Here is a 25,418-nt window from a genome sequence, read left to right as displayed (position 1 = left end):
GATCCGTCTCTCCTCACCCTGCCCCAAACCCCACACCCTATCGACGGTTCTTTGTTTGTTTTTTTTCTCAGTATACAGGTCATTTCTTGAACTTCACAAAAGCCCTTTAATTAATATAAATATGACACATGACAAACACTTCTCATTATAAAACTAACCCCTTTTCTTTAATCTTTCATTTCTCTTCTTTCTTCATTTTCATTTTCTTCTTGTTAATTCTGATCAAGAAGTTGTGAATTTGGAGAAGAAGAATTAATATGGGGAATGACTTGTTGCCTTTCTTGACTATGGTGATTGTACAATTAGGGTATGCAGGGATGAATATTATTTCAAAGCTTGCAATGGATTCAGGCATGAACCCTTTTGTTCATGTAGCTTACAGACAAATATTTGCTACCATTGCAATTGCACCATTTGCATATTTCTTGGAAAGGTACAAACTTTATACTGTGCCTATAAATTAAATAGTCGGTAAAAGTATATCTACCATTTATGGCTTCTATTTTCTCTTTCTCCAAGAATTTTAAAGCTTAAATTGCATGCATATTATTGTTGTTTGGGTGATTTTTTCATGATTTTTTTTATATTATATATATATATTCTTGGAACCATGCAAATGGTTCACGAAATAGACATGGCTTAACTAGCTTGCTTCTTCATTTCCACCTTCTTTATGCCTAGAATCTTGCATTTTCTTGATTTCTTTAGTATCATCTTTATCTTTTATTTTATTTTTTGGTTAAAAGGTATGTATCTCTTTCATGTGAAGGAGAAAGAAAATGGAAGAAACAAATCAACAAGATTTCATGTTAGGGGTATTATTAGGTTGATTAATATATAGTCTTTGTTATTTCCTTTTTTTTTTTTTTTTATTGTTATCTAGTCTAGTTTAGCCAGAAATATAATCACATAACGCTAGGAAAATGATATAGTAAGAAATAAATATAGCACTAATCAACTTATTAGTTGTACAAAATATTTTTGCATTGGACTCTAATTTTTTTTCTTTTTTCTTTCTATTTTCATTTAATATTTGAAGTGGGTTTTTACGTACATGTTTTGTGCAGAAAAACAAGGCCAAAGTTAACTCCATCCATCCTTTTCCAGATTTTCTTGTGCTCTATTTTTGGGTGAGTCACTTCTTCAACTTTAGTTTCTAATTAGATATACAATTTTTGCTTTGAAATTATAAAGTAAAAATCTGATGAAAGGCTCAATTGATATGATTTTGCAGAGTTAGTATGAACCAAATAACATACTTTGTTGGCCTCAAGAATACAACTCCAACTATTTCATGTGCTTTGTCAAATCTAACCCCAGCTGTCACTTTTCTTCTAGCTATCCCTTTTGGGTAATCATCATCATGACCTCATTAGTTACTTAATTAAGTACTCGTTCAAATTTTGAGATTCAAACTTGTAAATTTTGACAGGCTAGAAAGAGTGGGACTTGGGAGTAAAGCAGGGCAAGCAAAGATGTTAGGAACAATATTATGTGTAGGAGGTGCTATGTTATTGTCATTTTACCATGGATCTATTGTTCCAATTGATCAACCAAACATCCATTGGAAATATGCACAAGATATGACACAAAATAAAAGCACCACAAGCCATGGAAATTTCATATTAGGCCCTTTTCTACTCATTATTAGTGCTGTTTCTTGGGGAATTTGGTCCATCCTTCAGGTAACAAATTTTATTTTCATCAATATATTTTAATTCTTATAATTTTTCAATTGATATGTTATTATTATTATTTTTGGTCAGGCAAAACTAAGCATGGTGTATGCAGCTCCTTATTCTAGCTCAGCTTTGATGTGTCTAATGGCTAGTTTTCAATGTGTGATTGTTGGAATTTGCTTTGATCATAATATATCTGATTGGTCTTTGAGCCATAGCATCAGAGCTGTCTCTTCTATTTACTCGGTACGTATTTAATTTATATACACTATAACAGGTTAAAATATATTGATTGTGTAAAAAAGTGTGACTAATTAATAACGCGTTACTTTAATTTAAAATTACAGGGAGTGGTGTGCACTGCATTAGCTTACTGCTTAATGTCATGGTGCATAGAAAGAAAAGGTCCATTGTATGTTTCAGTATTCAATCCATTATTGCTAGTAATTGTAGCTATTCTCAGCTGGGGTTTGCTTCAAGAGAAAATCTACATCGGAACGTAAGTTAATTATTAAATTAAAGTGTACATATTCATCGACTCATCGTCATTATTTGTACTAATTAATTAATGTGTATTTTTTGTAATTACTTTCAGGGTTGTAGGGTCAATTCTGATAGTATTGGGACTTTATGGAGTACTTTGGGGAAAAAATAACGAGTTGAAGCTTCCAATAGAATTTGATGAAGAAATTGGTGATATTGAAAAAGAAAAACAGAAAAAGGACATGGAAATGCAGTTGCAGCATTAAAAATGCATGGACTTTATCAAGTAGTTGTAGAAGAGTATTATTTAGCTGAGCAAGCCTAAAAACTTTGTTGTATCATTACATCATTACCATTGTTCTTGGTTCACAAATATAATGACCTCTTTTCATTGTTATAACTTGATACATTTCAAAAATAAAAAAAATCAAACAAAATGGAACAAATTAAAAATCAATGATTTAAAAGGTATCTCTTTCTGTTTCCGCGGTATTTTTCGAATTTTGAGATTCAGCAAGGTTATCTTTGACCGTAAGTTTTTCATAAATCTTTTAAATTATTAATTATTGTGGCTTATAGTACTTTTTACGTAGTTTACAAATATATAAATTTCATTTCAAAAATTTTGAAGATTCTCAAAATATGAAAAGTGTCACATAAATTAGGACAGAGAAAGAAAAACTTAGACTCGTTTTTGTTTGTCACAGGAACAATTTTTTTCCCACGTGGTTTAAGTCTTGAATGTTTGCTTATATGCTTTAATACACTTTCTTAATTTCTAATTCGATTCATTTGATTATAATTATAACATGTACTAGAATTGAGAATTTATTTGGGGTAGAGAAAATGCCTCGAGCCAATGTTCGAATACCAGGCGCTATGGCGCTGAAGTAACCCATGCCATACTCCCAGGAAAAGCTCGAAAATTAGAATATTATTAGGTGCACATATATATTGTTATTATGTCTTCATGTTTTTCTTTCAATTTTATATAATATCATGTACTTTTTATCTATTTTTTTTGTTTATAGTTTGCAAATACTTTGAATAGCTTACAATATCACATACTATAGTTTTATAACCCAGTATTCCAGTAACATGTATCCTTCCTTTAATTTTTCACTCGATATTAATACTTATACTATAACTTTGATGCATATATGATAATCTTTTTCAAATTTTGAAATTTCAACTTAAACAACTCCATATTTATATCAACCACCAACAAACATAAATACCCAACAATCAATAACTACCAACTTTTCTATGATAAAATCACTCAACGACAACTTCTTCTTCTCAAGGATTTGTTTTTCTGAACCATATGTACAAGCGAATGTTGAAACGCTCATTTATCGAGCATTAATTATCATTATGTATAAAAATGTTCCAAAAAGTGAATTTGTACAACAGTATATCAAAATTGATGAAGAGTAATAACAAATAATTTATATGATATCTAATTTATAACATCACTATAACTATTTCAATTCGATTTAGAAAACATTTTTCAAAACATTTAAGCCAACCAAACACGAGAAAATTGGAAAACATTTTCCTTCATACCAAACACACCCTTAATTTCTAATTCGATTCATTTGATTATAGAGTAATAACATGTACTCGAATTGAGAATTTATTTACTAAATTAGAATATTATCAGGTACACATATTATTATGTCTTCACGTTTTGCTTTCAATTTAACCTTAAACAACTCCATATTATATGAGAAAATTTCATAAATAGCAAAAATAATAGACATAATAAGGCTCTATAACTATCTTTTCGGTCATTGCGCTTCATACTATAGTTTTGTTTGATATGAAGGCTGTAGTTTGTATATTTCGTTTGCCAATATACAAACAGAGTAAGTATATATAGATTTTGTATTTATACATTTAGGAATTTTTCAGAATTCCATTTGTATATTTCGCTTGTCAATATACAAACAAGGTAATTTATTATAAATTTTTCATAACTTTTACAAATCAAATGTATCAAGAAATTGTATACAAATAACTAGGGTAAGCATATACGAATTCTGAATTTATACAACTAGAAACCGAATTATACAAATTCTGAATTTATACAATTAGGAACCGAATAACAACATTACGTAAAACTGTAGCCACAAATTAAAAATAATCAAAACTATAGTTATATTACATGATATACTCTAGATATTTGCTATTTCGTGTAATTTTCCCTATTTATATCAGCCACTAACCAACATAAATACCCAACACTCAATAGCTACCAACTTTTTAATAATAAAATCCCTCAACAAAAACTTTTTCTCCTCAAGGATTTGTTTTTCTAAGTAAAATCTCATATATACGAGCGAAGGTTGAAAACACTCATTTATCGAATAATAATAATACAAAAAAATGAATTTCTATAATAGTATTTAAAAATTGATGAAGTGTAATAGCATATAATATTTTGTATATGAGATCTAATTTATAACATCACTTAACTATTATGTGACATTACTTATTAGAGCAAATTCTGTTGATTGCTTAAATTAAATTAGTTAAGTTGAATGATTACTAATTTTTTAAAATCAAGGGATGTAAATTATATTTTATGCATAAATATTATTTACAAAAATTACAATCGAATACAGTTCAATATTCGAAAATTTGCAACCGAAATAGTCTAATATACGGTGAAAAGCCTAATAAAAGAATCCAATTCTGTAACTTAAGTATTTGAAAATTCAAAATTGTGACATTAAAATACGTGAGGCTTTCGCTAAAACAAGAAGAGAACTTCCAAAGTTGCCCATTTCTTGTCAATTATACAAAGGGCAGTCTTTTTCTAGATCTACTGCCCTCTCTCTCTCTCTCTCTCTCTCTCTCTGATTCCTTCTTCATCACCGTAAGATCTCTCCTCCATTTCCTTTGTATTACATATCTCTCACACACACGTCGTTCGGTTCATAACAATTGATTTGACAAAGTTTATGTATGTATCTCTTTCTTGATTGAAAAGTTTGTTGAATTGGAGATCTGGATTTTGGCTTTTTGGATCTGGGAATTTGATAAAGTTTTCATCTTTCTTTGATTTCTTGTATTTTTGTTCTATTGATTTGATCTCCGTATGCTTTATTCATCTGGGTTCTTCTTCTTTTTGGATCTTGATTTGGGTGCTTCTTCTTTTTGATAAATGGATCCGGATTGTCATTGCCCAAGATCCGTTTTAAGTAGAGGGGTTCTGATTCTTTTAATTGTTAAACTTGTTGCTACTAGATCTCTCGATGAATAAAGGATTATTGAATTTATGATGAAATCTTTTGATAAAGATCCAACAGTTGCTTTTTTGATACATCAAATGTATTGAAAATGAAGGCTGAGATCAGTATGTTAAGAGGAGTACCACGCCACAATTTGGATTTTTATGTTGGCTTAAGATCATAATTTTGTATTGTGCATTTATGTAACCTCTTGATTCAATAAAATATGTTGTCTTAAGCTTGATTGATAGGTGAATGTGTGTGGTAATTGAATCTTAATTTTGGTCCAACAGGCATTGAAAAAAGATGGGTTTATCATTCGGGAAGCTTTTCAGTCGGCTGTTTGCCAAGAAGGAGATGCGTATTCTGATGGTGGGTCTTGATGCAGCTGGTAAAACCACCATATTGTACAAGCTCAAGCTGGGAGAGATTGTTACCACTATTCCTACCATTGGTAATTTATGTTGTGTGTACTATAGATGTTTTATTACTTGCAGAACTGATAGATGCCTATTATCGTAACATTGTCATTGTGTTTTTGTTATTAGTAATTCTGCCTAAACATCTCTATATTATACCTACAATTTAAGCTACACCCTTAAGTATCCATGTGAATACAAAACATCCTTAGAACATGTGCTAGACAGATGCCATCACCAAAACATCCATTGCCCGATCATAGTATTGCAGAGTTTCTTTGCAATAGCCTCCAATGGAATACTATATAGTAGTAGAGCTTGTTGAACACCTTGGTTTAACCACCAATAAAATTCCAAACTAGACAAGTCGATAATCAAAACTACCTTCTCTGGTCAGCAAAATTTATTACTTTAATAAGAAGCTATCAACTGTGCCCCCAGAAAAAAATAAATCTAACTGACTCTTCAGCAATATACTTGCAAGGACTCCTTTCTGCAGACTGAACCTAGTAGCAAATGAAAACCAGCACTGTCTAACTTCAGGGACTAACCTTCTATGTCCAGTTGTAAAACTGTAAAGAGAGCTTAGCTTCAAACAGCGACATAGAAAACGCTTGTATATAGGGTTAAATGGGTCCTATATCCTTCGTTGGTCATTTTCTTCAGCAAACTATACATATAAGAGAAGTCCCAAACTTTTTTTGATAGTTCAGAACATGCCAAACTTCTATCTTCAGCATGCAGTAAGATATAAGGTACCTTCAAGACGTTTGTTGATAAATCAGGGCACAGAAAGCTATTCCGCAGCTACCGGGCAAGGGTGCATCACTTTTTACATGAATGACTGGCTTTTTTTTTGTAAATTGTTACATAACTTTGTCCTATGTTCTGTTTCAATATATATTTAATATTCTAGATACAATTACTGCTGCAAACAGCTTTGCACCACAATTATGTTCTCTGTTTCTAGCAGCACGGTTTGTTCTGCTGACACACATTTGTCTTATTTCTGTTGATTCAAGCTATTGCTCTTAATGTTATCTGCAATAACTCTTTCTTTATCAGGATTCAACGTGGAGACTGTTGAATACAAGAACATAAGCTTCACTGTCTGGGATGTTGGGGGTCAGGACAAGGTACTTAATGCCTTAACCAAAGTGCTATGCTCTTTTCAGTATCTGACATTAGAAGATGATTGCAAGTGCTTCTACTTTGAGTTTGGCTGACTTCATACTGACCTTACTTCATGTTGCGAGTTATAGACAGAGCATTTCTGGTTTTGGAATTATATTTTCTTTCTATTACTAGTATTTCAAATTCACCATGCTTATTTTTCTGATTTTTTCGCTAATTGTTCGTACTCACCAGCCACCAGAATAACAGAAATATAAAACCAAGAAATGATCTTTTGTTCTGTATCATTGACTTTTAGCGTTCTTTGCTGCTATCAAGTACATACTTATCTAGAATCTGCAGTTATGCAATGACTTCTTTCGGATATTGACTTACTTTATGTTGTCTGTTGTTCCTTGTCAATTTTTTGGCACTTCCAGATCAGACCATTGTGGAGGCATTACTTCCAAAACACACAAGGACTTATCTTTGTGGTTGATAGTAATGATCGTGACCGTGTTGTTGAGGCTAGAGACGAGCTGCATCGGATGTTGAATGAGGTATGCAACACACACCTCTTGTTATTTCTGTTAAGATTATATTGTGTCTTGGGGTGGCCCGTGTCTGGTGCAATAGGCAAGATACATCCAGAAATAGGCCCATGGAGCACTTGAAAGTCTGAAATGATCTGTATTTACCAACTTTCTGTTCTAGTTAACTTGTAGTTGGTTCTTTTCACTCATACCCTATTTTGAATGAATTTTGCAATGTATGCATAGGATGAACTGAGAGATGCTGTGTTGCTTGTGTTTGCTAACAAGCAAGATCTTCCAAATGCTATGAATGCTGCTGAGATTACCGACAAGCTTGGTTTGCACTCCCTCCGTCAACGTCACTGGTATGTACTATTTTTTGTTTCCTTATTTGCAAGATATCAAATTATATGTTCTTATTGAGCATGGTGCTGGAGATTGATACGGGCTTGCATGTGCTACCAAATACTGAATCTATGACTTTCTATTACAGGTACATTCAGAGTACATGTGCTACCTCTGGAGAAGGGTTGTATGAGGGGCTTGACTGGCTCTCAAACAACATTGCTAACAAGGTATGGGAGCGAGCACATTATCAGATTAGATTTTATTTGACACTTTAATTTGCTCTAATCTTCCAATGACCTTGTTTTTGCAGGGTTGAACACGAGATCCATGATTTTTGCAGCTATATTTTTGTCAATATAGACTTCAACAATGTCTAGAGCACTTGTGCACCTTCTGATCTTTCTTATGCGAGATGGATCCACTTATCACTATTATTTTTTCAGTACATCTTCCTTTCTTTAAAAGAATGTTTACTTTACAGTAACTTTAGTTGAATTCATGTAATACTTTACACACTGGGTTTACATATTCTCAATGACTCTGCTTTCAACATTTTGTTTTAATTAAGACTTGAGGTTCTCTCCCGGTGTTCGTTGGTTTTAGTTAGGGCTGCTTTTCTTTACTGCAGCAGTTTGAACTATTTTGTTTGGTTGAGAAGTTAAGGCCTTGCAAGGTTGATGACAACTCTATAACAAGATGAAGTTTAATGAGGGGATTTTAGTAGTTTAGTTCGTTGGCTACTTGAATTTTCATTTTGTTGGTGAGAGTTTGGATCCCACCTTATAGTTCTCTTCCCCATTTCCCCTAACTTACCCCCGATGTAATGATGATAAAAAAATTTAAAAAGCAAGAAAAGAAAAGAGCAGACGGTCAGTAGCAAGATAACTCTGTTGCCTTTGTGTTGTGTTTTGTTTTCTTTAAGCAATCTGCAAAAAATGTAGGACTTGTAGCCAAGTAGTACAAAATTCACTAAGCAATCAAGCATGGCACACGTAGTTATACTGTTAACAGAACAAGCAGTTCCATTTTAGAACGTTCAAATTTCAATACGTGGCAATAGCATAACGTAATTTGTACCATTGACCATTGACGCATGTGATCATTTATAATGTCAATATTCTTATGATATTCTTGAGCCAAAGGTCTGTCAGAAGTAGTTTTTCAATCTCCAAGATAGGAGTACTCATCATGTATATATGTTGGACTTCTAAGACCTAATATTTACCCTCATATATCATAATAGCTTGTTTCACACCCATTTGTAAAGCTTGTCAAAGTTTGTCTTCCACTTCGGTAGGATTCTTCCATTGGCACAACACCTTTCTAACACTCAACATTTAGACACCACAATCTAATCTAATCTCAAGTTAGCTTCATTTTTTTTATAGGGAAAAGGGTCTGATATACCCCTCAACTTTGTTATTTAGAGTTGATATACCTCTCGTTATAAAAGTGGCTCATATATACCCCTACTTATATACAAATGACTCACATATACCCTTTCCCTCTAACGGAAATGAAAAAAAAATAATTTTAGTTTAATTTTTTTAATTATTTTTTCTAAAAAAACTATAATCCCATATGGGTATATTTAATCTTCCTCAAACATTTTTTTTTGTTTCAATGACTAATTTAGATTTATTATTTTGATGGTCAAATTTATTTATGTTTCACTAATATTCTTGTAAAACTTATTATAGATGACCAATTTTTTTTTCTTCAAATACAAAAATTAAATTACAATATAGACAAAAAAAAAAATGTTTTAAATTATAATATAGCCACAAAAAAATAGTTTTAAATTTTTTTCTTTACACTAAGGAATGAAAGAAAAAACTAAAATAAAGATAAGAAACTCAAATAATAAAAATCAAAGAAGTCAAAAAATAATTTATGTATGAAAAAAATTGAAATACACCTTGAACTTTGCTAGAAGAATCCTATATACCCCTAAATGATTTTTAAAAAAATTAAAAATCAAAAATATAAATTTAAAATTAATTTTTTCACTTCCGTTAAATAAAGGGTATATGTGAGCTCATTTTGTAACGGTATGGGTATATGTGAGCCGTTTGTATAACAGTAAGGATATATATAAGTCACTTTCATAACGAGAGCATATCAGCTCCAAATGACAAAGTTGAGGGGTACATCAGACCCTTTTCCCTTTATATATATAATATATATATATATTAACGCGCAAAATATATATGTTAACTTATGCTTATCCTTATTAACTCATTCTTCATTCTTCTCCATAATTCAATCTCTTGGTTGACTTGCTTGGGAATTTCGTAATTAACACAATATCGTACATGTATTCTATAGAGCCATGAAACTTCAATCACAACTTAGAAAAACAAATGGGGGTTCGCAATGTGTTCACAACAATTTTAACCTATTCAATTTATAAGATTACACCAACTTTTTATTATTACGCTGACATCAGTTCCAAAGAAGTGTGCCTAGTAAAAGAATCCAATTCCGTAACTTAATATTTGAAAATTATAAATTGTGACAATTTAATAGGGTTGACATTAAAATATTAGAGGTTTTGCTAAAACAAGAAGAGAACATCCAAAGGTTCCCATTTCTTGTCAATTATACAAAGGGCAGTCCTTTTCTAGATCAACTGCCCCACTCTCTCTCTCTCTCTCTGATTCCTCCTTCATTACTGTAAGATCTCTCTCCTCCATTCCCCCTTTGAATTACATCTCTCTTTCACACACGCACGTCGTTCGGTTCATAACAATTGATTTGACAAAGTTTATGTATGTATCTCTTTCTTGATTGAAAAGTTTGTTGAATTGGAGATCTGGATTTTGGCTTTTTGGATCTGGGAATTTGATAAAGTTTTCATCTTTCTTTAATTTCTTGTATTTTTATTCTATTGATTTGATCTCCGTGTGCTTGCTTTCTTCAGCTGGGTTCTTCTTCTTCTTTTTGGATCTTGATTTGGGTTCTTCTTCTTTTTGATAAATGGATCCGGATTGTCATTGCCCAAGATCCGATTTAAGTAGAGGGGTTCTTGATTCTTTTGATTGTTAAACTTGTTGGTACTAGATCTCTGATGAATAAAGGATTATTGAAATTTATGATGAAATCTTTTTTGATAAAGATCCAATAGTTGCTCTTTTGATTCATCAAATATATGGAAAATAAAGGCTGAGATCAGTATGTTTAGAGGAGTACCACGCCATAATTTGGATTTATGTTGGCTTAAAGATCACAATTTTGTCCTCATTATCTAATGATTGTGCATATATGTAACCTCTTGATGCAATAAAATATGCTGTCTTAAGCTTGATAGGTGAATGTGTGTGTTAATTGAATCTTAATTTTGGTCCAACAGGCATTGAAAAAAGATGGGTTTATCATTCGGGAAGCTTTTCAGTCGGCTGTTTGCCAAGAAGGAGATGCGTATTCTGATGGTGGGTCTTGATGCAGCTGGTAAAACCACCATATTGTACAAGCTCAAGCTGGGAGAGATTGTTACCACTATTCCTACCATTGGTAATTTATGTTGTGTGTACTATAGATGTTTTATTGCTTGCAGAACTTTATGATCGGAACACTGTCGTTTTGTTTTTGTTATGAGTAGTTTCTGCTGCTAATCGAGTTTCTGCCTAAACATCTCTATATTAAACCCACAATTTAAGCTACACCCTTAAGTATCCTGAAGTATCCATGTGAATACAAAACATCCTTTGAAGTTCGCAAGTGAGCAGGCTTCATCACTTCATTACACACTTTTGATAAGAATAATGGAACAGTCATGTGCCATCCCCAAAACATCCATTGCCCGATCATAGTATTTCAGAGTTTCTTTGCAATAACCTCCAATGGAAGTACTATATAGTAGTAGATCTTGTTGAACACATTGGTTTAACCACCAATTAAATTCCAAACTAGACAAGTCAATAATCAAAACTATCTTCTTGTCAGCAAAATTTATTACTTTAAACAGAAGATATCAACTATGACCCCACAAAAAACACAAATCTAACTGATTCTTCAGCAATATTCTTGCGAGCGCTCCTTCTTTCTGCAGACTGACTTAATCTCTCTAGAACCTAGTGGCAAGTTTACTGCAGGGACTAACCTTCTATTACCAGTTGTAAAATCGTAAAGAGAGCTTAACTTCAAACAGCGACATAGAAAACACTTGGTCATAAGGTTAAAGGGTCCCATTTCCTTCATTGGTCATTTTCTTCAACAAACTATATATTTAAGAGACATCCCGAATATTTGATGATAATTCAGAGCATGCCAAACTTCCATCTTCAGCATGTAGTAAGATATAAGGAACCCTTCAAGATATCTGATGTTCTGTTTCAATATATATTTAATATTCTAGATCCAATTACTGCTGCAAACAGCTATGCACCACAATTATGTCCTCTGTTTCTAGAAGCATGGTTGTTCTGCCGACACGTTTGTCTTATTTGTACTGATTCAAGCTATTTCTCTTAATGTTATCTGCAATAACTCTTTCTTTATCAGGATTCAATGTGGAGACTGTTGAATACAAGAACATAAGCTTCACTGTCTGGGATGTCGGGGGTCAGGACAAGGTACTTAGTGCCTTAAACCAAAGTGCTATGCTCTTTTCAGTATCTGACATTAGAAGATGATTGCAAGTTCTTCTACTTTGAGTTTGGCTGACTTCACACTGACCTTACTTCAACTTGCAAGTTATAGAAAGAGCATTTCTGGTTTTGGAATTATATTTTATTTATCTTACTAGTATTTCAGATTCATCATGCTCATTTTTCTGATTTTTCACTAAATGTTCATACTCACCAGAATAGCAGAATTATAAAACCAAGATATGATATTTTGTTCTGTATCATTGAATTCTAGTGTGCTCTGCTGCTATCAAGTACATACTTATCTAAAATCTGCAGACATGCAATTACTTCTATGGCATGACTTCTTTCGGATATTGACATACTTTATGTTGTCTGTTGTTCCTTGTCAATATTTTTGCACTTCCAGATCAGACCATTGTGGAGGCATTACTTCCAAAACACACAAGGACTTATCTTTGTGGTTGATAGTAATGATCGTGATCGTGTTGTTGAGGCTAGAGATGAGCTGCATCGCATGTTGAATGAGGTATGCAACACACACCCTTGTTAAGATTATATTGTGTCTTGGGGAGGCCCATGTCTGGTGATGCATACACAAGATACATCCGGAAATGGTCCCGTGGAGCTCTTGAAAGTCTGAAATGATCTGTGTTTACCAACTTTCTGTTCTTAGTTAGCATCTTGGGGTTGGTTCCTTTCACTCATACCTTATTTTGAATGAATTTTGCAATGTATGCATAGGATGAACTGAGGGATGCTGTGCTGCTTGTGTTTGCTAACAAGCAAGATCTTCCAAATGCTATGAATGCTGCTGAGATTACCGACAAGCTTGGTTTGCACTCCCTCCGTCAACGCCACTGGTATGTACTATTTGGTGTTCCCTTATTTGTAAGATAATCAAGTATATGTGCTAATTGAGCATGGTGCTGGAGATTGATATGGCTTGTATGTGCTACCAAATGCTGAATCTATGACTTTCTATAACAGGTACATTCAGAGCACATGTGCTACCTCTGGAGAAGGGTTGTATGAGGGGCTTGACTGGCTCTCAAACAACATTGCAAACAAGGTATGGAGCGCCTTATCAGATTAAATTTTATTTCACTTAAATTTGCTCTAATTTTCCAATGACCTTGTTTTTGCAGAGTTGAACATGAGATCCATGATTTTTGCAGCTATATTTTTGTCAATATAGACTTCAACAATGTCTAGAGCACTTGTGCACCTGCTGATCTTTCTTATGCGAGATAGATCCACTTATCACTATATTTTTTTCAGTACATTTTCCTTTCTTTAAAAGAATGTTACTTTACCGTAACTTTAGTTGAATTCATGTAATATTTTACATTCTGGGTTTACATATTCTCAATTACTCCGCTTTCAGCATTTTGTTTAAATTAAGACTTGAGGTTCTCTCCCAGTGCTGCTTTTCTATACTGCTGGTGAGCAGATCTTTACTATCTCAACTAAACAAAATTCAGTTGGAACTATTTTGTTTGGTTGAGAAGTTTAGGCCTTGCAAAGTCTAACTCTATGACAGATGAAGTTCAATAATTTTTAGCTTTCAGAGCAGACTTGTGATAATTTTACTCTGATATGACTTAAACAAACCATAAACTGACAGCCAGTTATTACTAGTGTCTGATCTACTTGTCAACCTGAACTAGTTCGATACTGAGTAAATGTATGACTTGTATTATTGACGCAATTTTAGCCTTAATTTTGTTCCAATTTAGAACCTTCAATACATGACATTACTTATGCACTTGAAGGTGTACGTTACAACTAGTGTCGGCAAAATGAGCCCATATTTTAATGGGTTGGGTGAGTGATTTTTTACATGGGTAAAGTATGGATTTGTCAAATGGGTTAAGCTTCTAATTTTATTCACTATAAATTCATGATATCACTAAAAATATTGTAATTTCTCTTGCCTTTTATGTTCTTCTATAGAACTAATTATTTTTCACTATAATTGAAAAGGTGAAGTCTTTGGCCCTCTAAAAATATATATTTTAAATGTACATTTCTTTTTTACTTATAATTATATTTTTTTTATTTGTTTAATTTCATATTTGATAATAAATATATAGTGTAAAATAAGCAAATCATGTATTAGTATTGACATTGCTTAAAGTGCATTAAGCATGTTTTAGTCCTAAAATGCAAATATTCATTTACTTTGAAATTAAAAATATTTTCCCCTTGTTATTACATAATTTTATTTTATATTGAAAAGTTATAGGATCTTTTTTTTTTACTTTTATGATACAATAAAACTAAATGAAGCATTTTCAACATTTTTCATCTAAAAAAGATAAAAATATTTTCTCCATGTTGAATTCTCAAGTAGAGTACTATTTACTCATGAAAATATGGATAAATATGGGTAAACTAGTATTTTACCCATATCAGATATGGGTGGGTTGAATTATTACCCATTCTATGTTGACCGATTTTCAACCCGTCGATATTTTACCTAACCCGCCCATTTACCACCACTAGTTACAACTTACACATCAAATCATCCGATGCAGCCCAATTTTTTTGTTGTTGTACTCTTCTTGTATATATGTTGGCCATCAAAGACCTAATATTTACCCTCATATATCATATAATAGCTTGTTTCACACCCATTTATAAAGTTTGTCTTCCACTTTGGTAGGATTCTTGCAATGGCACAACACCTTCCTAAACACTTCCAATTGCTATTTAGACTCTACAATCTAATCTAATCTAATCTAATCTCCCGCTTACTTCATTACTTTTATATGAGTTGTGCAATCTATGTATATATATATATATATATTCTGTCTTAAATTATACTTATTATCCTCAATACCCATTCTTCATTCTTCTCCATAATTCAAACTTTTGGTTGACTTGCTCAGGAATTTCGTAATTAACAACAGGTGTTCTATAAAAGCATGAAACTTCAATCACAACTTGGAAAAACATTTGGGCTCGCAATGTGTTTACAACAATTTAACCTATTCAATTTGTAAGATTACACCAACAAGAACATATAGAGAATAGGAGATACGTATACAAACCAAATGAACAGAGATAATTCTATTCTACAAATTTAAAATTTTATTAGTCCTAGTTTCATGGTCATCTGACCAGAAAGAATGAAATGGTAAAGTACGTTGACACCAGTTCCAAAGAAGTGTGCATCAGTTCTCTTTATCTTAGAACACGGTTTGAGCTTAAGAAAAAATTTTCTTCGCCAGCAATAGTAGAATGTAGTGTTCCACCAGCCCAACCATTGTTTAATGGACGACCAGCAGCACGACCTGGATCTCCCCCTACCACTCGAGTGCCTTCAACTTGTTTTTCATATTCCGGAAGGCCCTTTGCCTTCCTCTCTTTCCTTCGTTTCCTCTCCTCGTCTCTTTCTTTCCTCAGCCATCTCTCTACTGTCCTCTGTATATCCAGGTAGAACGACCATGCAAAGTCGAAATGAGAAAAATTGCCACAGTATATATCATATGATTCAGTCATAATTTCCAGGTATTAGATGAAATCAGATCATCTATCGATGTGGACCTCTAGCTAAGAGTATGAGAGGAAACATGTTTGAATTTCAAAGAAAACCTGAATGAGGTTCTATTTTGGATTTTACATTTTCTAAATACACCAGAAACTTACCATTAGTGATAAATTGCTGATCTGCTTCACCTTGTCCATTGGCATTGCTAATTGCAGCTTCCCATGAGCCACATATATCTGCAAATAAAACAATTATTCTAACCATCACTTTGTTAATTTTTAAGAAGCTAACGCTTAACTTTTCGAGGAATCCTTCAAAGGAACAAATGCAAACTTGAAAAGGAATGTAAGTATGATGATATTGGGTTATGCACGTTCTGATTTTCAATTTCTCAAAATACTTCAATTGGGTTGTCTCAGACCTTCTAATAGGTATTTATCTCAAGATCCAAAGATAAAGCAAGAGGTAAGTAAGAATCAGCTCTTACTAAATGAGAAGGCCAGTTCTCAAGACCATCAAAAATGTGTGTTGCATAAATTATTGTAGCGCCTCGCTCTTCACATTCTTTGATCAGAAATTTCAAAAGATCAGCCCTTGCAAGAACATCCAGATCAACTGTTATCTCATCGAGAAGTAGTACCTAGACAAGCAGGGTTCTATCTTGTGTCAACATTGTCTTCAAGTAATTTGTAACAGTTAAAAGGTAATGCTTTTCACTTGGTGAAAGTATTTACAGATATACCTTGAATGGTTTCAGAAGACCCATACATATCTGCACTCTTCTTCTTTGCCCATCAGATGATCTGTGCATTCTCCAGGACAAATCAATACCAAGAACCTTCACAAGCATAAGATTAAGAATTTTAACATATGCTGATTGAGTTGTTTGCATATTAGATGAGTTCACCACGATCAGCTTTTATCGAAGATAAATTACTGTAAAAGGTAACATCCACCCGAAAAAGTTAAGAGGGCTAAACTTCCTTCCTTAGTTTGTCATGCATGTTTGTGTGTATTTATTTATTCCCATTAGCAATTTTTATCATGGTACAAAGTTGGAGCACTCCTACTTGTCATGAGAGACAGAATTCTGATTAAGCCTGGAAAATTAGTAAGAAGAGAAAGAGAGAGTTTTTCCAGGCTTTAGCATATGGTCTATACCTTTCAGTTTACCTTAAAACACTAGCAGAATATACGATACAATCTTTTTGAGTTTCCCATGGGACTTTGTTGAATTTCACGCAGATAACAATTGCTCATTTTTATCTGTACCTTAATTAGTTCATCTCGTCTTTGTGGATCAGTTCCTGGAACCCCAAAAATCATTTTCTCAGCAGAAACATCCATTTGGATAGGCACCTCAAATCCAGCAAATGCAACTTCTCTCCTCCACTGCAAAACAGAAAGCACAACAGAACTTAGTTTTCTACTTTGATAATCAATTTCCGAATTCACAAGTTCATTTAAAAGATGTGGCATGTTTGTCATTTCAGGAAACAGGTTTAATCAAGCGTAAACAAGATGTTAGCACTGTTATAGCATATTACTTCTATAACTAAAATCTTCTTGAAAAGTACCATATTACATGTAGAAACTTGCAATGAATAAATGAGAGAAACCATGTTAGAGAGATTGAATTTTAAAGCTGATTCCAAATAGAACTCCAACTAAGCAAGAACGTAACCTTAGTTAAACATAACAGAAGAGCACTTAGTTCTGCTGGAATTTATTCAATTGTTACATAAGACGACAATGCCAAGTTCCAATACATGCAATTAACAAACTAAAGAAGCGAACAGTCCTCAAAGTATAATAAACCATGAAAAGATAGTGAAGGAGCAAAGCAAGAGAAGAGATACCTCTCCACCAAGATAACTGAGGTCTCCGGAAGCCGTTAAAGCAGTGTCATGAAATGCAGATCTTCCAAGCACTCTGACCATGTCTGGTTCTACCATATGCTTTCCTCCCAATATCTTCAGAATTGTAGTCTTCCCTATCAAAAGAACATGTCTCTCAGATCTCAATCAAACCTCCTATTAAGGGGTACCTTTGGTAGGGCAAAGCAAAAAATGTTTATACGGTGTTTGGTTAACTATGTTTTCTACAATTTTCCAGCAAGATGACATCCTCTCCCTTATGAAGGCAAGTCATTTTTCTGTAGAATTATGACAACTCTAACTCCATATGCTCACTACAATAGACATCCAAACATTGTTGTCAACCTTTAATACTAAAAAAGAATATGCGAAAACACTATCCTTATACCTTATCTTGTACATTATACAATTACCCTGGGTTAGCATCTTATCAAATGGTGGAAACATCATTAAAAAAAAGACAATTTCATCAACACCAAAGCCAAAAGGCACCCTAAAAATTCGGAATTGGAGATAGCAGGAACGAGGAACAAGTTTAAAGCAACCCCTTTTGAATTCTTGATTATACTAAAGAGAGTAATTCAAAATTTCAATGTGCGGAATAGAAATAGAATTAGAACCTGCGCCATTAGATCCGACAAGAAGGCATCGATCACCAGGATAAAGGGTAAGGTTGAAATCATCTATCAAAGGGATAGATCCAGGAGGCGGATGTCCATCAATACCAGGGTAGGTGAATTTGAGATTGTTGATCTCTACTGATGGCTTTTTGTCTTCCTTTACCGCCATAACCTTTCAAGTGTTCGATGAAATGCGGTAGAGAAGTAGTGTACAAATTCAGCTTGTTAGAACAGGTTAATATAGTAGTAATTAATTATGCAAGGATTCAGCCATGGCCACGTTCTTTGCTTATTTCCCACGTATATATACTTTCCCTTCCAACTACCATACTCGCAACTCGCCGACGGGCGACACAAATTCAATGGTCTTCATTTAATTGCACCGTTGGAAACTTTTATTTTATTTTAATGTTGATTATAGATTTATACTATTTTATCTAATTTTTAGGTATATAAATTTTTATTTTGAAAATTTTCATCTAAAAAGGAACAGACTGATTCTCCATATAGGATTTTATAGATTTATAGTGTCAGATTATGGGTTCAATTTTTTTATGTTGATTCAAAATTTATAATATATATACATTAAGAAATTCATCACATATTTATGAAAAATTGATGATAAAATTTAGTCATTCATTGTTGATTTGAAATAATTATAGAAATTCATAACTTTTAAATCATAAATTCACTCCTTTTTTCTGAAATTGTTCTTTCATTGTGTATAATTCAAATCGAAATGAGTATAATGAGAGATGGAGGGTTAGTATCCCACTCCATTCAATCAGACATAGAAACAAATGTTTTAGCTAGACAATGAGCAATTTGATTCGTTGATTTCTTAACAACCGGACAAAGAAAGAAAAGGTAATTATAACTCTTTGATAAGAGTTTTACGAAAAACTGAAGAATTAAAATAAGAGTAATTCACCAAATTTTCTTTCAGAGCTTGCTTCACAAGTAGCTTATCACTACCAATCTCATTCTACTGAACCGTTTCTTTAGCCAATTAAGAGTTTCACACACCCTGTGATCTCGCCTGACAACGGGCTAGCCACACGACCAAGAAATAAAGCTCTCCTAGTAATAAATTGACCAAGTGATCACGTGGCATCAAATCTATCCCCGCCAAACCGCTATTGATATCGTAAAAAGGTATCACTGTTACATTTAATTGTATTAAGCAGAGGTCACTCCCATTTAGTAATCATTTTTGCAACAACAACAATTATCTCGATTCCTGAATTGACACTTCTCCATTCCTCCAGTTCTTTCTTCACACGATACAAAGTGATAGCAGACACATTTTATTTATTATTCCAACATAAATTATTTCTGACTTCCCACAAGCTCCATAAAATCAGGATTGCTTCCTTTATTCTTATTTTTGCATTGCTCTTTGAAGTTATACCAAAATAATATATGTGAGAAAATAACAATGTAATCGAATAAATCTAATTTTCTTCTTCTAAAGGTGAAAATGATCTCTTATAATCGCTTACAAATTGAAAAAAGTTTAATATTTATTTCAAATTTCTTAGGTATAAAAATTAAATCTCTTATGATTAAAAACAAATTATAAAAAATGACAAAACCAAACCTTTTATCAACTCTTATTTCTTAGTTTTTTGAATATATCTAATAGAAGGATGAAAATTGTTCATTTTTAAATATTTGAAGAATATTTTTTGCTAAAAATGATATTTTAAGGATATAATTTAAGTCTGAGATATAGTTTAAGGATGATTTTGGTCAATAACTCGTCCCAATTACTAACCAAATAAGAGAAACATTGTCCAGTAAAAATAAAATAAAATAAGAGAAACATTCGATTTCTAAGAATTCTCGTTTTGATTTAATTAATTTGTTGCCTTTAACATGTCATAAAGCGGGGATAGCTCAGTTGGGAGAGCGTCAGACTGAAGATCTGAAGGTCACGTGTTCGATCCACGTTCACCGCATTACTTTTTTATACATTAATAAATAACTTTTTCTTATTTATTTTTATTAATATCCTTTTCCCAACTCTTTTCTACAAAATTGTTTTTATACATTAATAAATAACTTTTTCTTATTTATTTTTTATTAATAATATCCTTTTCCCAAACTCTTTTCTACAAAATTGTTTTGCTCTCTCTTCGTTTTTTTCCCTTCTTCTTCCCAACAGACTACCCGATTTTGCATCTGAATTCAGGTATACTCTCCCTTATTTTTACTCGTCTCATCTCTCCCAGTCTAACTAGGGTTTAAATCTTTTCACCCCATCTTGTGTTCTTAATCTAACTTAGATCAACTCTCTAAAATCAGAGATCAGTAACAATTCTTTCCTGTTTTATTTTTATTTTTATGTGTATATGTTCTTTCTTGCCTTTTAAGGAGTCTTGTAACAAACCAACTAACTTGGGTTAGAGGCATAGTAGGTAGTTGTTGTCATTGTTGGGTTTTTTTCTTTTGTGTTATTTGTATCCAGGAAAAAATGAGTGTAATCTTCTCTGGTTTTTTTTCTTCTTTTGAGAAGTGCCCCACTTATGGGTTTTCACTGGGTTTGTTGTAGTTCTTTTGGGAAATTGGTATACAGTGCAATACTTTGTATGTTTTTCAGAAAATTGAATTCATTCAGATCAAGAAAATTTTGGTGTTTTGTTTGGTGGCCATGTGTGGGATAACTTATCTCACCATTTATACCATAGTGATAATCCTGAGATAACTTGTTCCCAACCAAACGATCCCTAATAGTACTATTATTTTTTAATTATTGAATTTTGGTTATGTACCTTTATCACAACCCATTTTATCTAAGTCGTGATGACATCTATACCCTAATCCAGTAGGCGAACCAATTCATATATTGAAAGACAAGAGATTTAAGCATTTGAAACCATTTGGTAATCATAACATAAGTCTCATAAGTTAACAGTGCAGAAAGAAGTACATAACACCTCCAAGACTAGTTCAAGTTCTTTGAATACTTGTTCGCAATTTCTGTTTTCAGTTCATACAAGTTCATGCCAAAACTTTCTTAAATGATCTTGTAATGCTCCATTATTACAGAATAGCAGAAAACATACATTTTTTTGTCTCATGGAGTACCTTATTTTATCAAGTGTGGTTCTTCAATATGATTTTGACATTTTGTAACACACTCTGCTTCATATGTCTAAGAAATTATATTACCTCAAAGAAAGGGTGCAATTCTGCAACATGTATGTAAAAGGATTCTAGCAATATCACAAGTTCAAAGCATATAGGTTAAAAATTTGACCATGTGCATTCCTAAGAAGTTGTAGAGGACAAGTATCAAAACTGTTTCGTAAAAACCCTTTCGAAGGACATAGGAATCTATGAACAAAGTCTTTTGTGATAAAACAGTCTAATAAAGCACATATGGATAAAACCCTGTATTCTGGATAGTTATATGTCAAGAGAGGGATACAAAGCAATCATCTCACTTAAAAGTTCCAGATAAGTGACAGGTTAACTTACATGAATATGACAAGTAACCAAAATCCTTGAAAATTCTGGTGAAAACAAGTCTATCTTGTGATATGCGTGATGAAAGATTCCAACTCTATTTGAGAAGCACCCCCTTTCTCTGTGGAGCGCCGTAAGGCTTCTCCCATTTCTTTTGCTCTTCTCCTAATTACATCACCTTCTTCTGATGCCATCAATTTCCTCACAACGTTCTCAATAGTGGATGCACTTACTAGCTCCTCGCGTTTCTCTCACTCCCTCACAATCAGGCCTATTTTAAACATTTCCGTCAGAAACCATTTCTCGGTTGGTCAGAGTGCATAGGCCAAGCAGCTATAGGCTCTCCCATAGTAATACTCTTTATACAAGAATTCCATCCACAATGACTCATGAATCGCCTGTGGACGTACGAGCCAAGATTTCTGGTTGTGGTGCCCATTCTCTTACCACTAAGCCTACATCTTTTAATCTCTCCTCAAACCCTTCTGGAAGCTCTACTCTTCTATCTTCCCCAGTAAAGTTATCTCCTCTATTGACATCTCTCAACACCCATATGAACTTCTGTTTGCTTAGTTCTAATCCCATTGCGAGCTCCTTGATTTCTCTATCGGAAAATGATGTTGTTGTTCCAAAAGATATATAAAGTACTGAGCTTGGAGGTTGTTTGTTAAGCCACTCCAAACATATATCGTTCCTATTTGAGATATGATCGAGTTTTGTAGGCAGAATAGATCCAACTGCCCATTGTTTCTTGTTCAGATTAAGTTCTGCTTGTGCCAGCAAATCAAGATTCTTGCCTTCAATTACTCTGCTTGTATTATAAAGATCACCTGATCGAATATCTAGATACCGATGCTGAGAAGCTGATAAGTCCCTGACTACATCTAACGTAATTTCGTCAAGGGAGGGTAGCTTTTTAAGCAATTCTTCTTCATGTTGGTCAAACATCCCAAAAAATAACTAAAACTGTAAATTGAATCATTCAGATCAAGAAAGAGAAGGATTCAATATAAATGGCAGCTATTTACAGCCTTTACGTCATCAATAAATCAGGAGGGCTTATCTTCTGCAAGGTGAATTCAAATTTCAACACTTTTCAGCTTAGGTCGTTTTATTTTGTTCTTATTTGTGGTTTTAATGGGTGTGTAAGATTCCTTAGGATTATGGTTCTGCTGGAAAAATGGACACAAATGATAGTTTGAGATTGGCTAGTCTGTGGCATTCTATGCACGCTATCTCTCAGCAGTTGTCCCCGGTTAATGGCTGTGCTGGTATCGAACTCCTTCAAGCTGATACGTTTGATCTCCATTGCTTCCAATCTCTTACCGGTAATTCTTACATCTCCACCATTTTGTCTTTATCTGATTTATTTTTGAGAAGCATCTTTTTCTTTTTGAGATTTTTATCAGCTTTAGTTTTTGACATCTTTTATCATGTATGTTGTGTTGTAAATTGTAGTTATAAATGTTTTATACCTATTAGCTTGAATGGAACTAAAGCTTACTCAGTAGCAACAAGGTTACAAACTTAAATCTTAAATCTTTGGCCCAAAAGTTATAAGAATTTAGTCCATATGCTGGGAAGGGGGAAAATGTAACCTAAATGGTACTAGGCTCAATCAAGTAGCTCAATATGAATAATGATTTCCTGCTGAAGTTGTTCTGTATGCGACTTCGATGTCAGGAAATATGGTGCAGTATCTTTAAGTGGCTCATGCATCTCTTCTCCATTTCAGTTGTTTTTATTTAAATCGTGCAACAAAGAAACTTCCAGTTCTCTATTCAGAAAAGCTAGAAATATGGTTTAAGAGACTAGGGGATGAAAATCAATTAGAATCTAAACCTTTCTGTCAGACTGGGTATGGAGGGCTTAGATCATCTCGGCACTGATGTGATGTGCGCTAACAATCTTCGTGTAATCGATCAGGATCTCATAACAGCTTCTTGAGATTTTATGCACCAGTGTGGCAACTTCAAGACATTTGAGATTAAATGATAGATGAAACTAAACTTGGCAAAAACATTAAAAGGACTTATTAAAGAGAATCTACACAGTCTCTTGTCGCACAAAACAGCTCCCATGTATATACGGGAAACATCATGTAAGTTTTGGACAAAAGAAACTTCTAAAGGCATGTGGTGATCCCCGAATATTTGGCATAACTTAGTCAGAAAGAATTTGTGTTCTTTTATTTGTTCCAGTGTGCATTTGAATGGTGGCCCTATATGATTGCCTATTCCTATGTATATCAGTGTTTATACTGAATTGTTCTTCAAATCTAAGTACACTCATGGATATTTAAGAATCTAACTTGGGTAATTATTTCTATTTCCTCTGGAGCTTTGTTAAAGGATGCTGACTTCTAGTTTCTATCTTGATACTACTGGTTAAGAGATTTGCTGAATCTGTTAAAGTTCTTTCTACATACACAAGACCAATGGGCATCACAAGTGAAAGGGCATACAAAATACAGGCTAATAATAACGATGAAAAAAATATAGGCTAATAGTATTCTTCTTTTTTGATTGGTTATAGCCTATAAGTTATAGGCTAATAATATTCGTTCTATAATGAAAAATAGTGTTGACTAATTAGGCTCAAAGAAGCTGCTTGATCTGTTTTATAATGAGTTGTGGCTTGCACATGATGCCGATTCAATTTTCATAGCCTTGTTGAAGTTGTTTGCTTCAAGGCTAATAGGCCAAAGAATGATCTGTTGAAGTTGGACAGATCAAGAAAAAGAATGAGACTACATTTTCATGAACTCATTCTTTCCATGTTTCCTAGATAGACCACAAGTCCACAACAAATATCCAAAGAAGACAACATAGCTAATATCTTAACTTGTATAGATGATATTCTCCTTGTATTTTTGTGTTGAAACCATACCTCAGAGAAATAAGTTTCTCCCTTGGATAAAACTAAGTTGAAATGAAGTGAAATATTTGAAAACAGGAAAACATATTTGGTAAAGATGGCAGCTGTTTGCTCATTTTTTAAGAAACAATGGAAGCTGTTCACTTGTGTAATAAGTCAACGGAATGATGGAAGACTAATCAATAATGCATGGGACGCCACTTGGTAAATATTTGACAGACTGGTCGAATGTTTTAGTGCCTCTGAGTTGAGAGTGCCATGGAACATTTAACTTGATATTCAATCTTACATCTTATTTCTTAATCTTTTTCCCTTCAGTCACTGCTGTCAATTCAGGTTACACTCCAACCAGCTAAAGGATTTGATTGATTTACTTAACAGGAACAAAATTCTTTGTGGTCTGTGAGCCTGGAGCTCTACATATGGAGTCCCTCTTGAAGTATATCTATGAATTATACACTGATTACGTCTTGAAGAACCCTTTCTATGAAATGGAAATGCCAATTCGGTGTGAGCTCTTTGACATAAATTTATCACAGGCAGTTCAGAAAGATCGTGTTGCTTTGTTAGGGAGATGAGCTTCTCAAGTTCATATGCCATAAGTTGTTGACTGATCTATAATTTGGGAAGTTTCGTTGACAGGTTCGGTTATGCATCTGGAATGTGATTTTTCTTTG

The 25,418-nt window shown here is 33.3% G+C and overlaps 4 protein-coding genes, 1 non-coding gene and 1 pseudogene across 15 annotated transcripts in view; 4 read left to right on the top strand and 2 right to left on the bottom strand.

The window, feature by feature from the left end:
• Window positions 1-182: 182 nt before the first annotated feature.
• Window positions 183-2,428, top strand: LOC125815909 (WAT1-related protein At1g09380). Its single transcript, XM_049495483.1, has 7 exons — window positions 183-433; window positions 1,068-1,130; window positions 1,235-1,351; window positions 1,433-1,685; window positions 1,767-1,925; window positions 2,027-2,178; window positions 2,275-2,428. The coding sequence occupies exons 1-7, from the start codon at window positions 258-260 to the stop codon at window positions 2,426-2,428; spliced, it is 1,074 nt and encodes a 357-aa protein (XP_049351440.1). The 5' UTR covers window positions 183-257.
• Window positions 2,429-4,890: 2,462 nt separating this feature from the next.
• LOC125815804 (ADP-ribosylation factor 1) overlaps window positions 4,891-25,418 on the top strand; it is a 168,810-nt gene continuing 148,282 nt past the window's right edge. For 2 of the 10 annotated variants that reach the window (XR_007442187.1, XR_007442189.1), the window contains exons 1-7: window positions 4,904-5,043; window positions 5,692-5,852; window positions 6,883-6,953; window positions 7,371-7,490; window positions 7,710-7,828; window positions 13,391-13,472; window positions 13,549-13,635. Coding sequence is in view for 4 of the 10 variants with exons in the window: in XM_049495362.1 (XP_049351319.1) it covers window positions 5,705-5,852; window positions 6,883-6,953; window positions 7,371-7,490; window positions 7,710-7,828; window positions 7,957-8,038; window positions 8,122-8,127 (546 nt within the window). In the remaining 6 variants the exon portion in view is untranslated. Of the gene's footprint in view, window positions 5,212-5,691; window positions 5,853-6,882; window positions 6,954-7,370; window positions 7,491-7,709; window positions 7,829-7,956; window positions 8,039-8,121; window positions 8,397-10,357; window positions 10,583-11,163; window positions 11,325-12,314; window positions 12,386-12,809; window positions 12,930-13,144; window positions 13,264-13,390; window positions 13,473-13,548; window positions 13,786-25,418 lie in introns of those variants that run through there. The other 8 variants (XR_007442192.1, XR_007442191.1, XM_049495362.1 and 5 more) reach the window with 8 other exon arrangements.
• LOC125815797 (ABC transporter I family member 20) lies at window positions 15,338-18,742 on the bottom strand. Its single transcript, XM_049495352.1, has 7 exons — window positions 18,394-18,742; window positions 17,756-17,889; window positions 17,169-17,288; window positions 16,639-16,734; window positions 16,384-16,536; window positions 16,055-16,132; window positions 15,338-15,829 (listed from the first exon to the last, which is right to left on the bottom strand). The coding sequence occupies exons 1-7, from the start codon at window positions 18,560-18,562 to the stop codon at window positions 15,590-15,592; spliced, it is 990 nt and encodes a 329-aa protein (XP_049351309.1). The 5' UTR covers window positions 18,563-18,742; the 3' UTR covers window positions 15,338-15,589.
• TRNAF-GAA (transfer RNA phenylalanine (anticodon GAA)) lies at window positions 20,282-20,354 on the top strand. The gene has a single exon. It is a non-coding gene; the product is annotated as a tRNA-Phe (tRNA).
• LOC125815808 (uncharacterized) lies at window positions 20,501-25,322 on the top strand. Of its 2 annotated transcripts, none has more exons than XM_049495366.1 (4): window positions 20,501-20,587; window positions 22,851-22,937; window positions 23,024-23,192; window positions 25,123-25,322. In XM_049495366.1, the coding sequence occupies exons 2-4, from the start codon at window positions 22,878-22,880 to the stop codon at window positions 25,317-25,319; spliced, it is 426 nt and encodes a 141-aa protein (XP_049351323.1). In that variant the 5' UTR covers window positions 20,501-20,587; window positions 22,851-22,877; the 3' UTR covers window positions 25,320-25,322. The 2 variants fall into 2 exon arrangements, with proteins under 2 accessions (XP_049351323.1, XP_049351322.1); XM_049495365.1 differs by having other exon boundaries at window positions 20,561-20,579; window positions 22,845-22,937.
• LOC125816773 (zeatin O-xylosyltransferase-like) lies at window positions 21,830-22,812 on the bottom strand (annotated as a pseudogene).

The sequence above is a fragment of the Solanum verrucosum genome, unplaced genomic scaffold (assembly GCF_900185275.1).
Source record: "Solanum verrucosum unplaced genomic scaffold, falcon-dt-bn FXZP01000261.1, whole genome shotgun sequence".
Lineage (NCBI taxonomy): Eukaryota > Viridiplantae > Streptophyta > Magnoliopsida > Solanales > Solanaceae > Solanum > Solanum verrucosum.
This window is presented reverse-complemented; position numbering and strand designations above follow the sequence as displayed.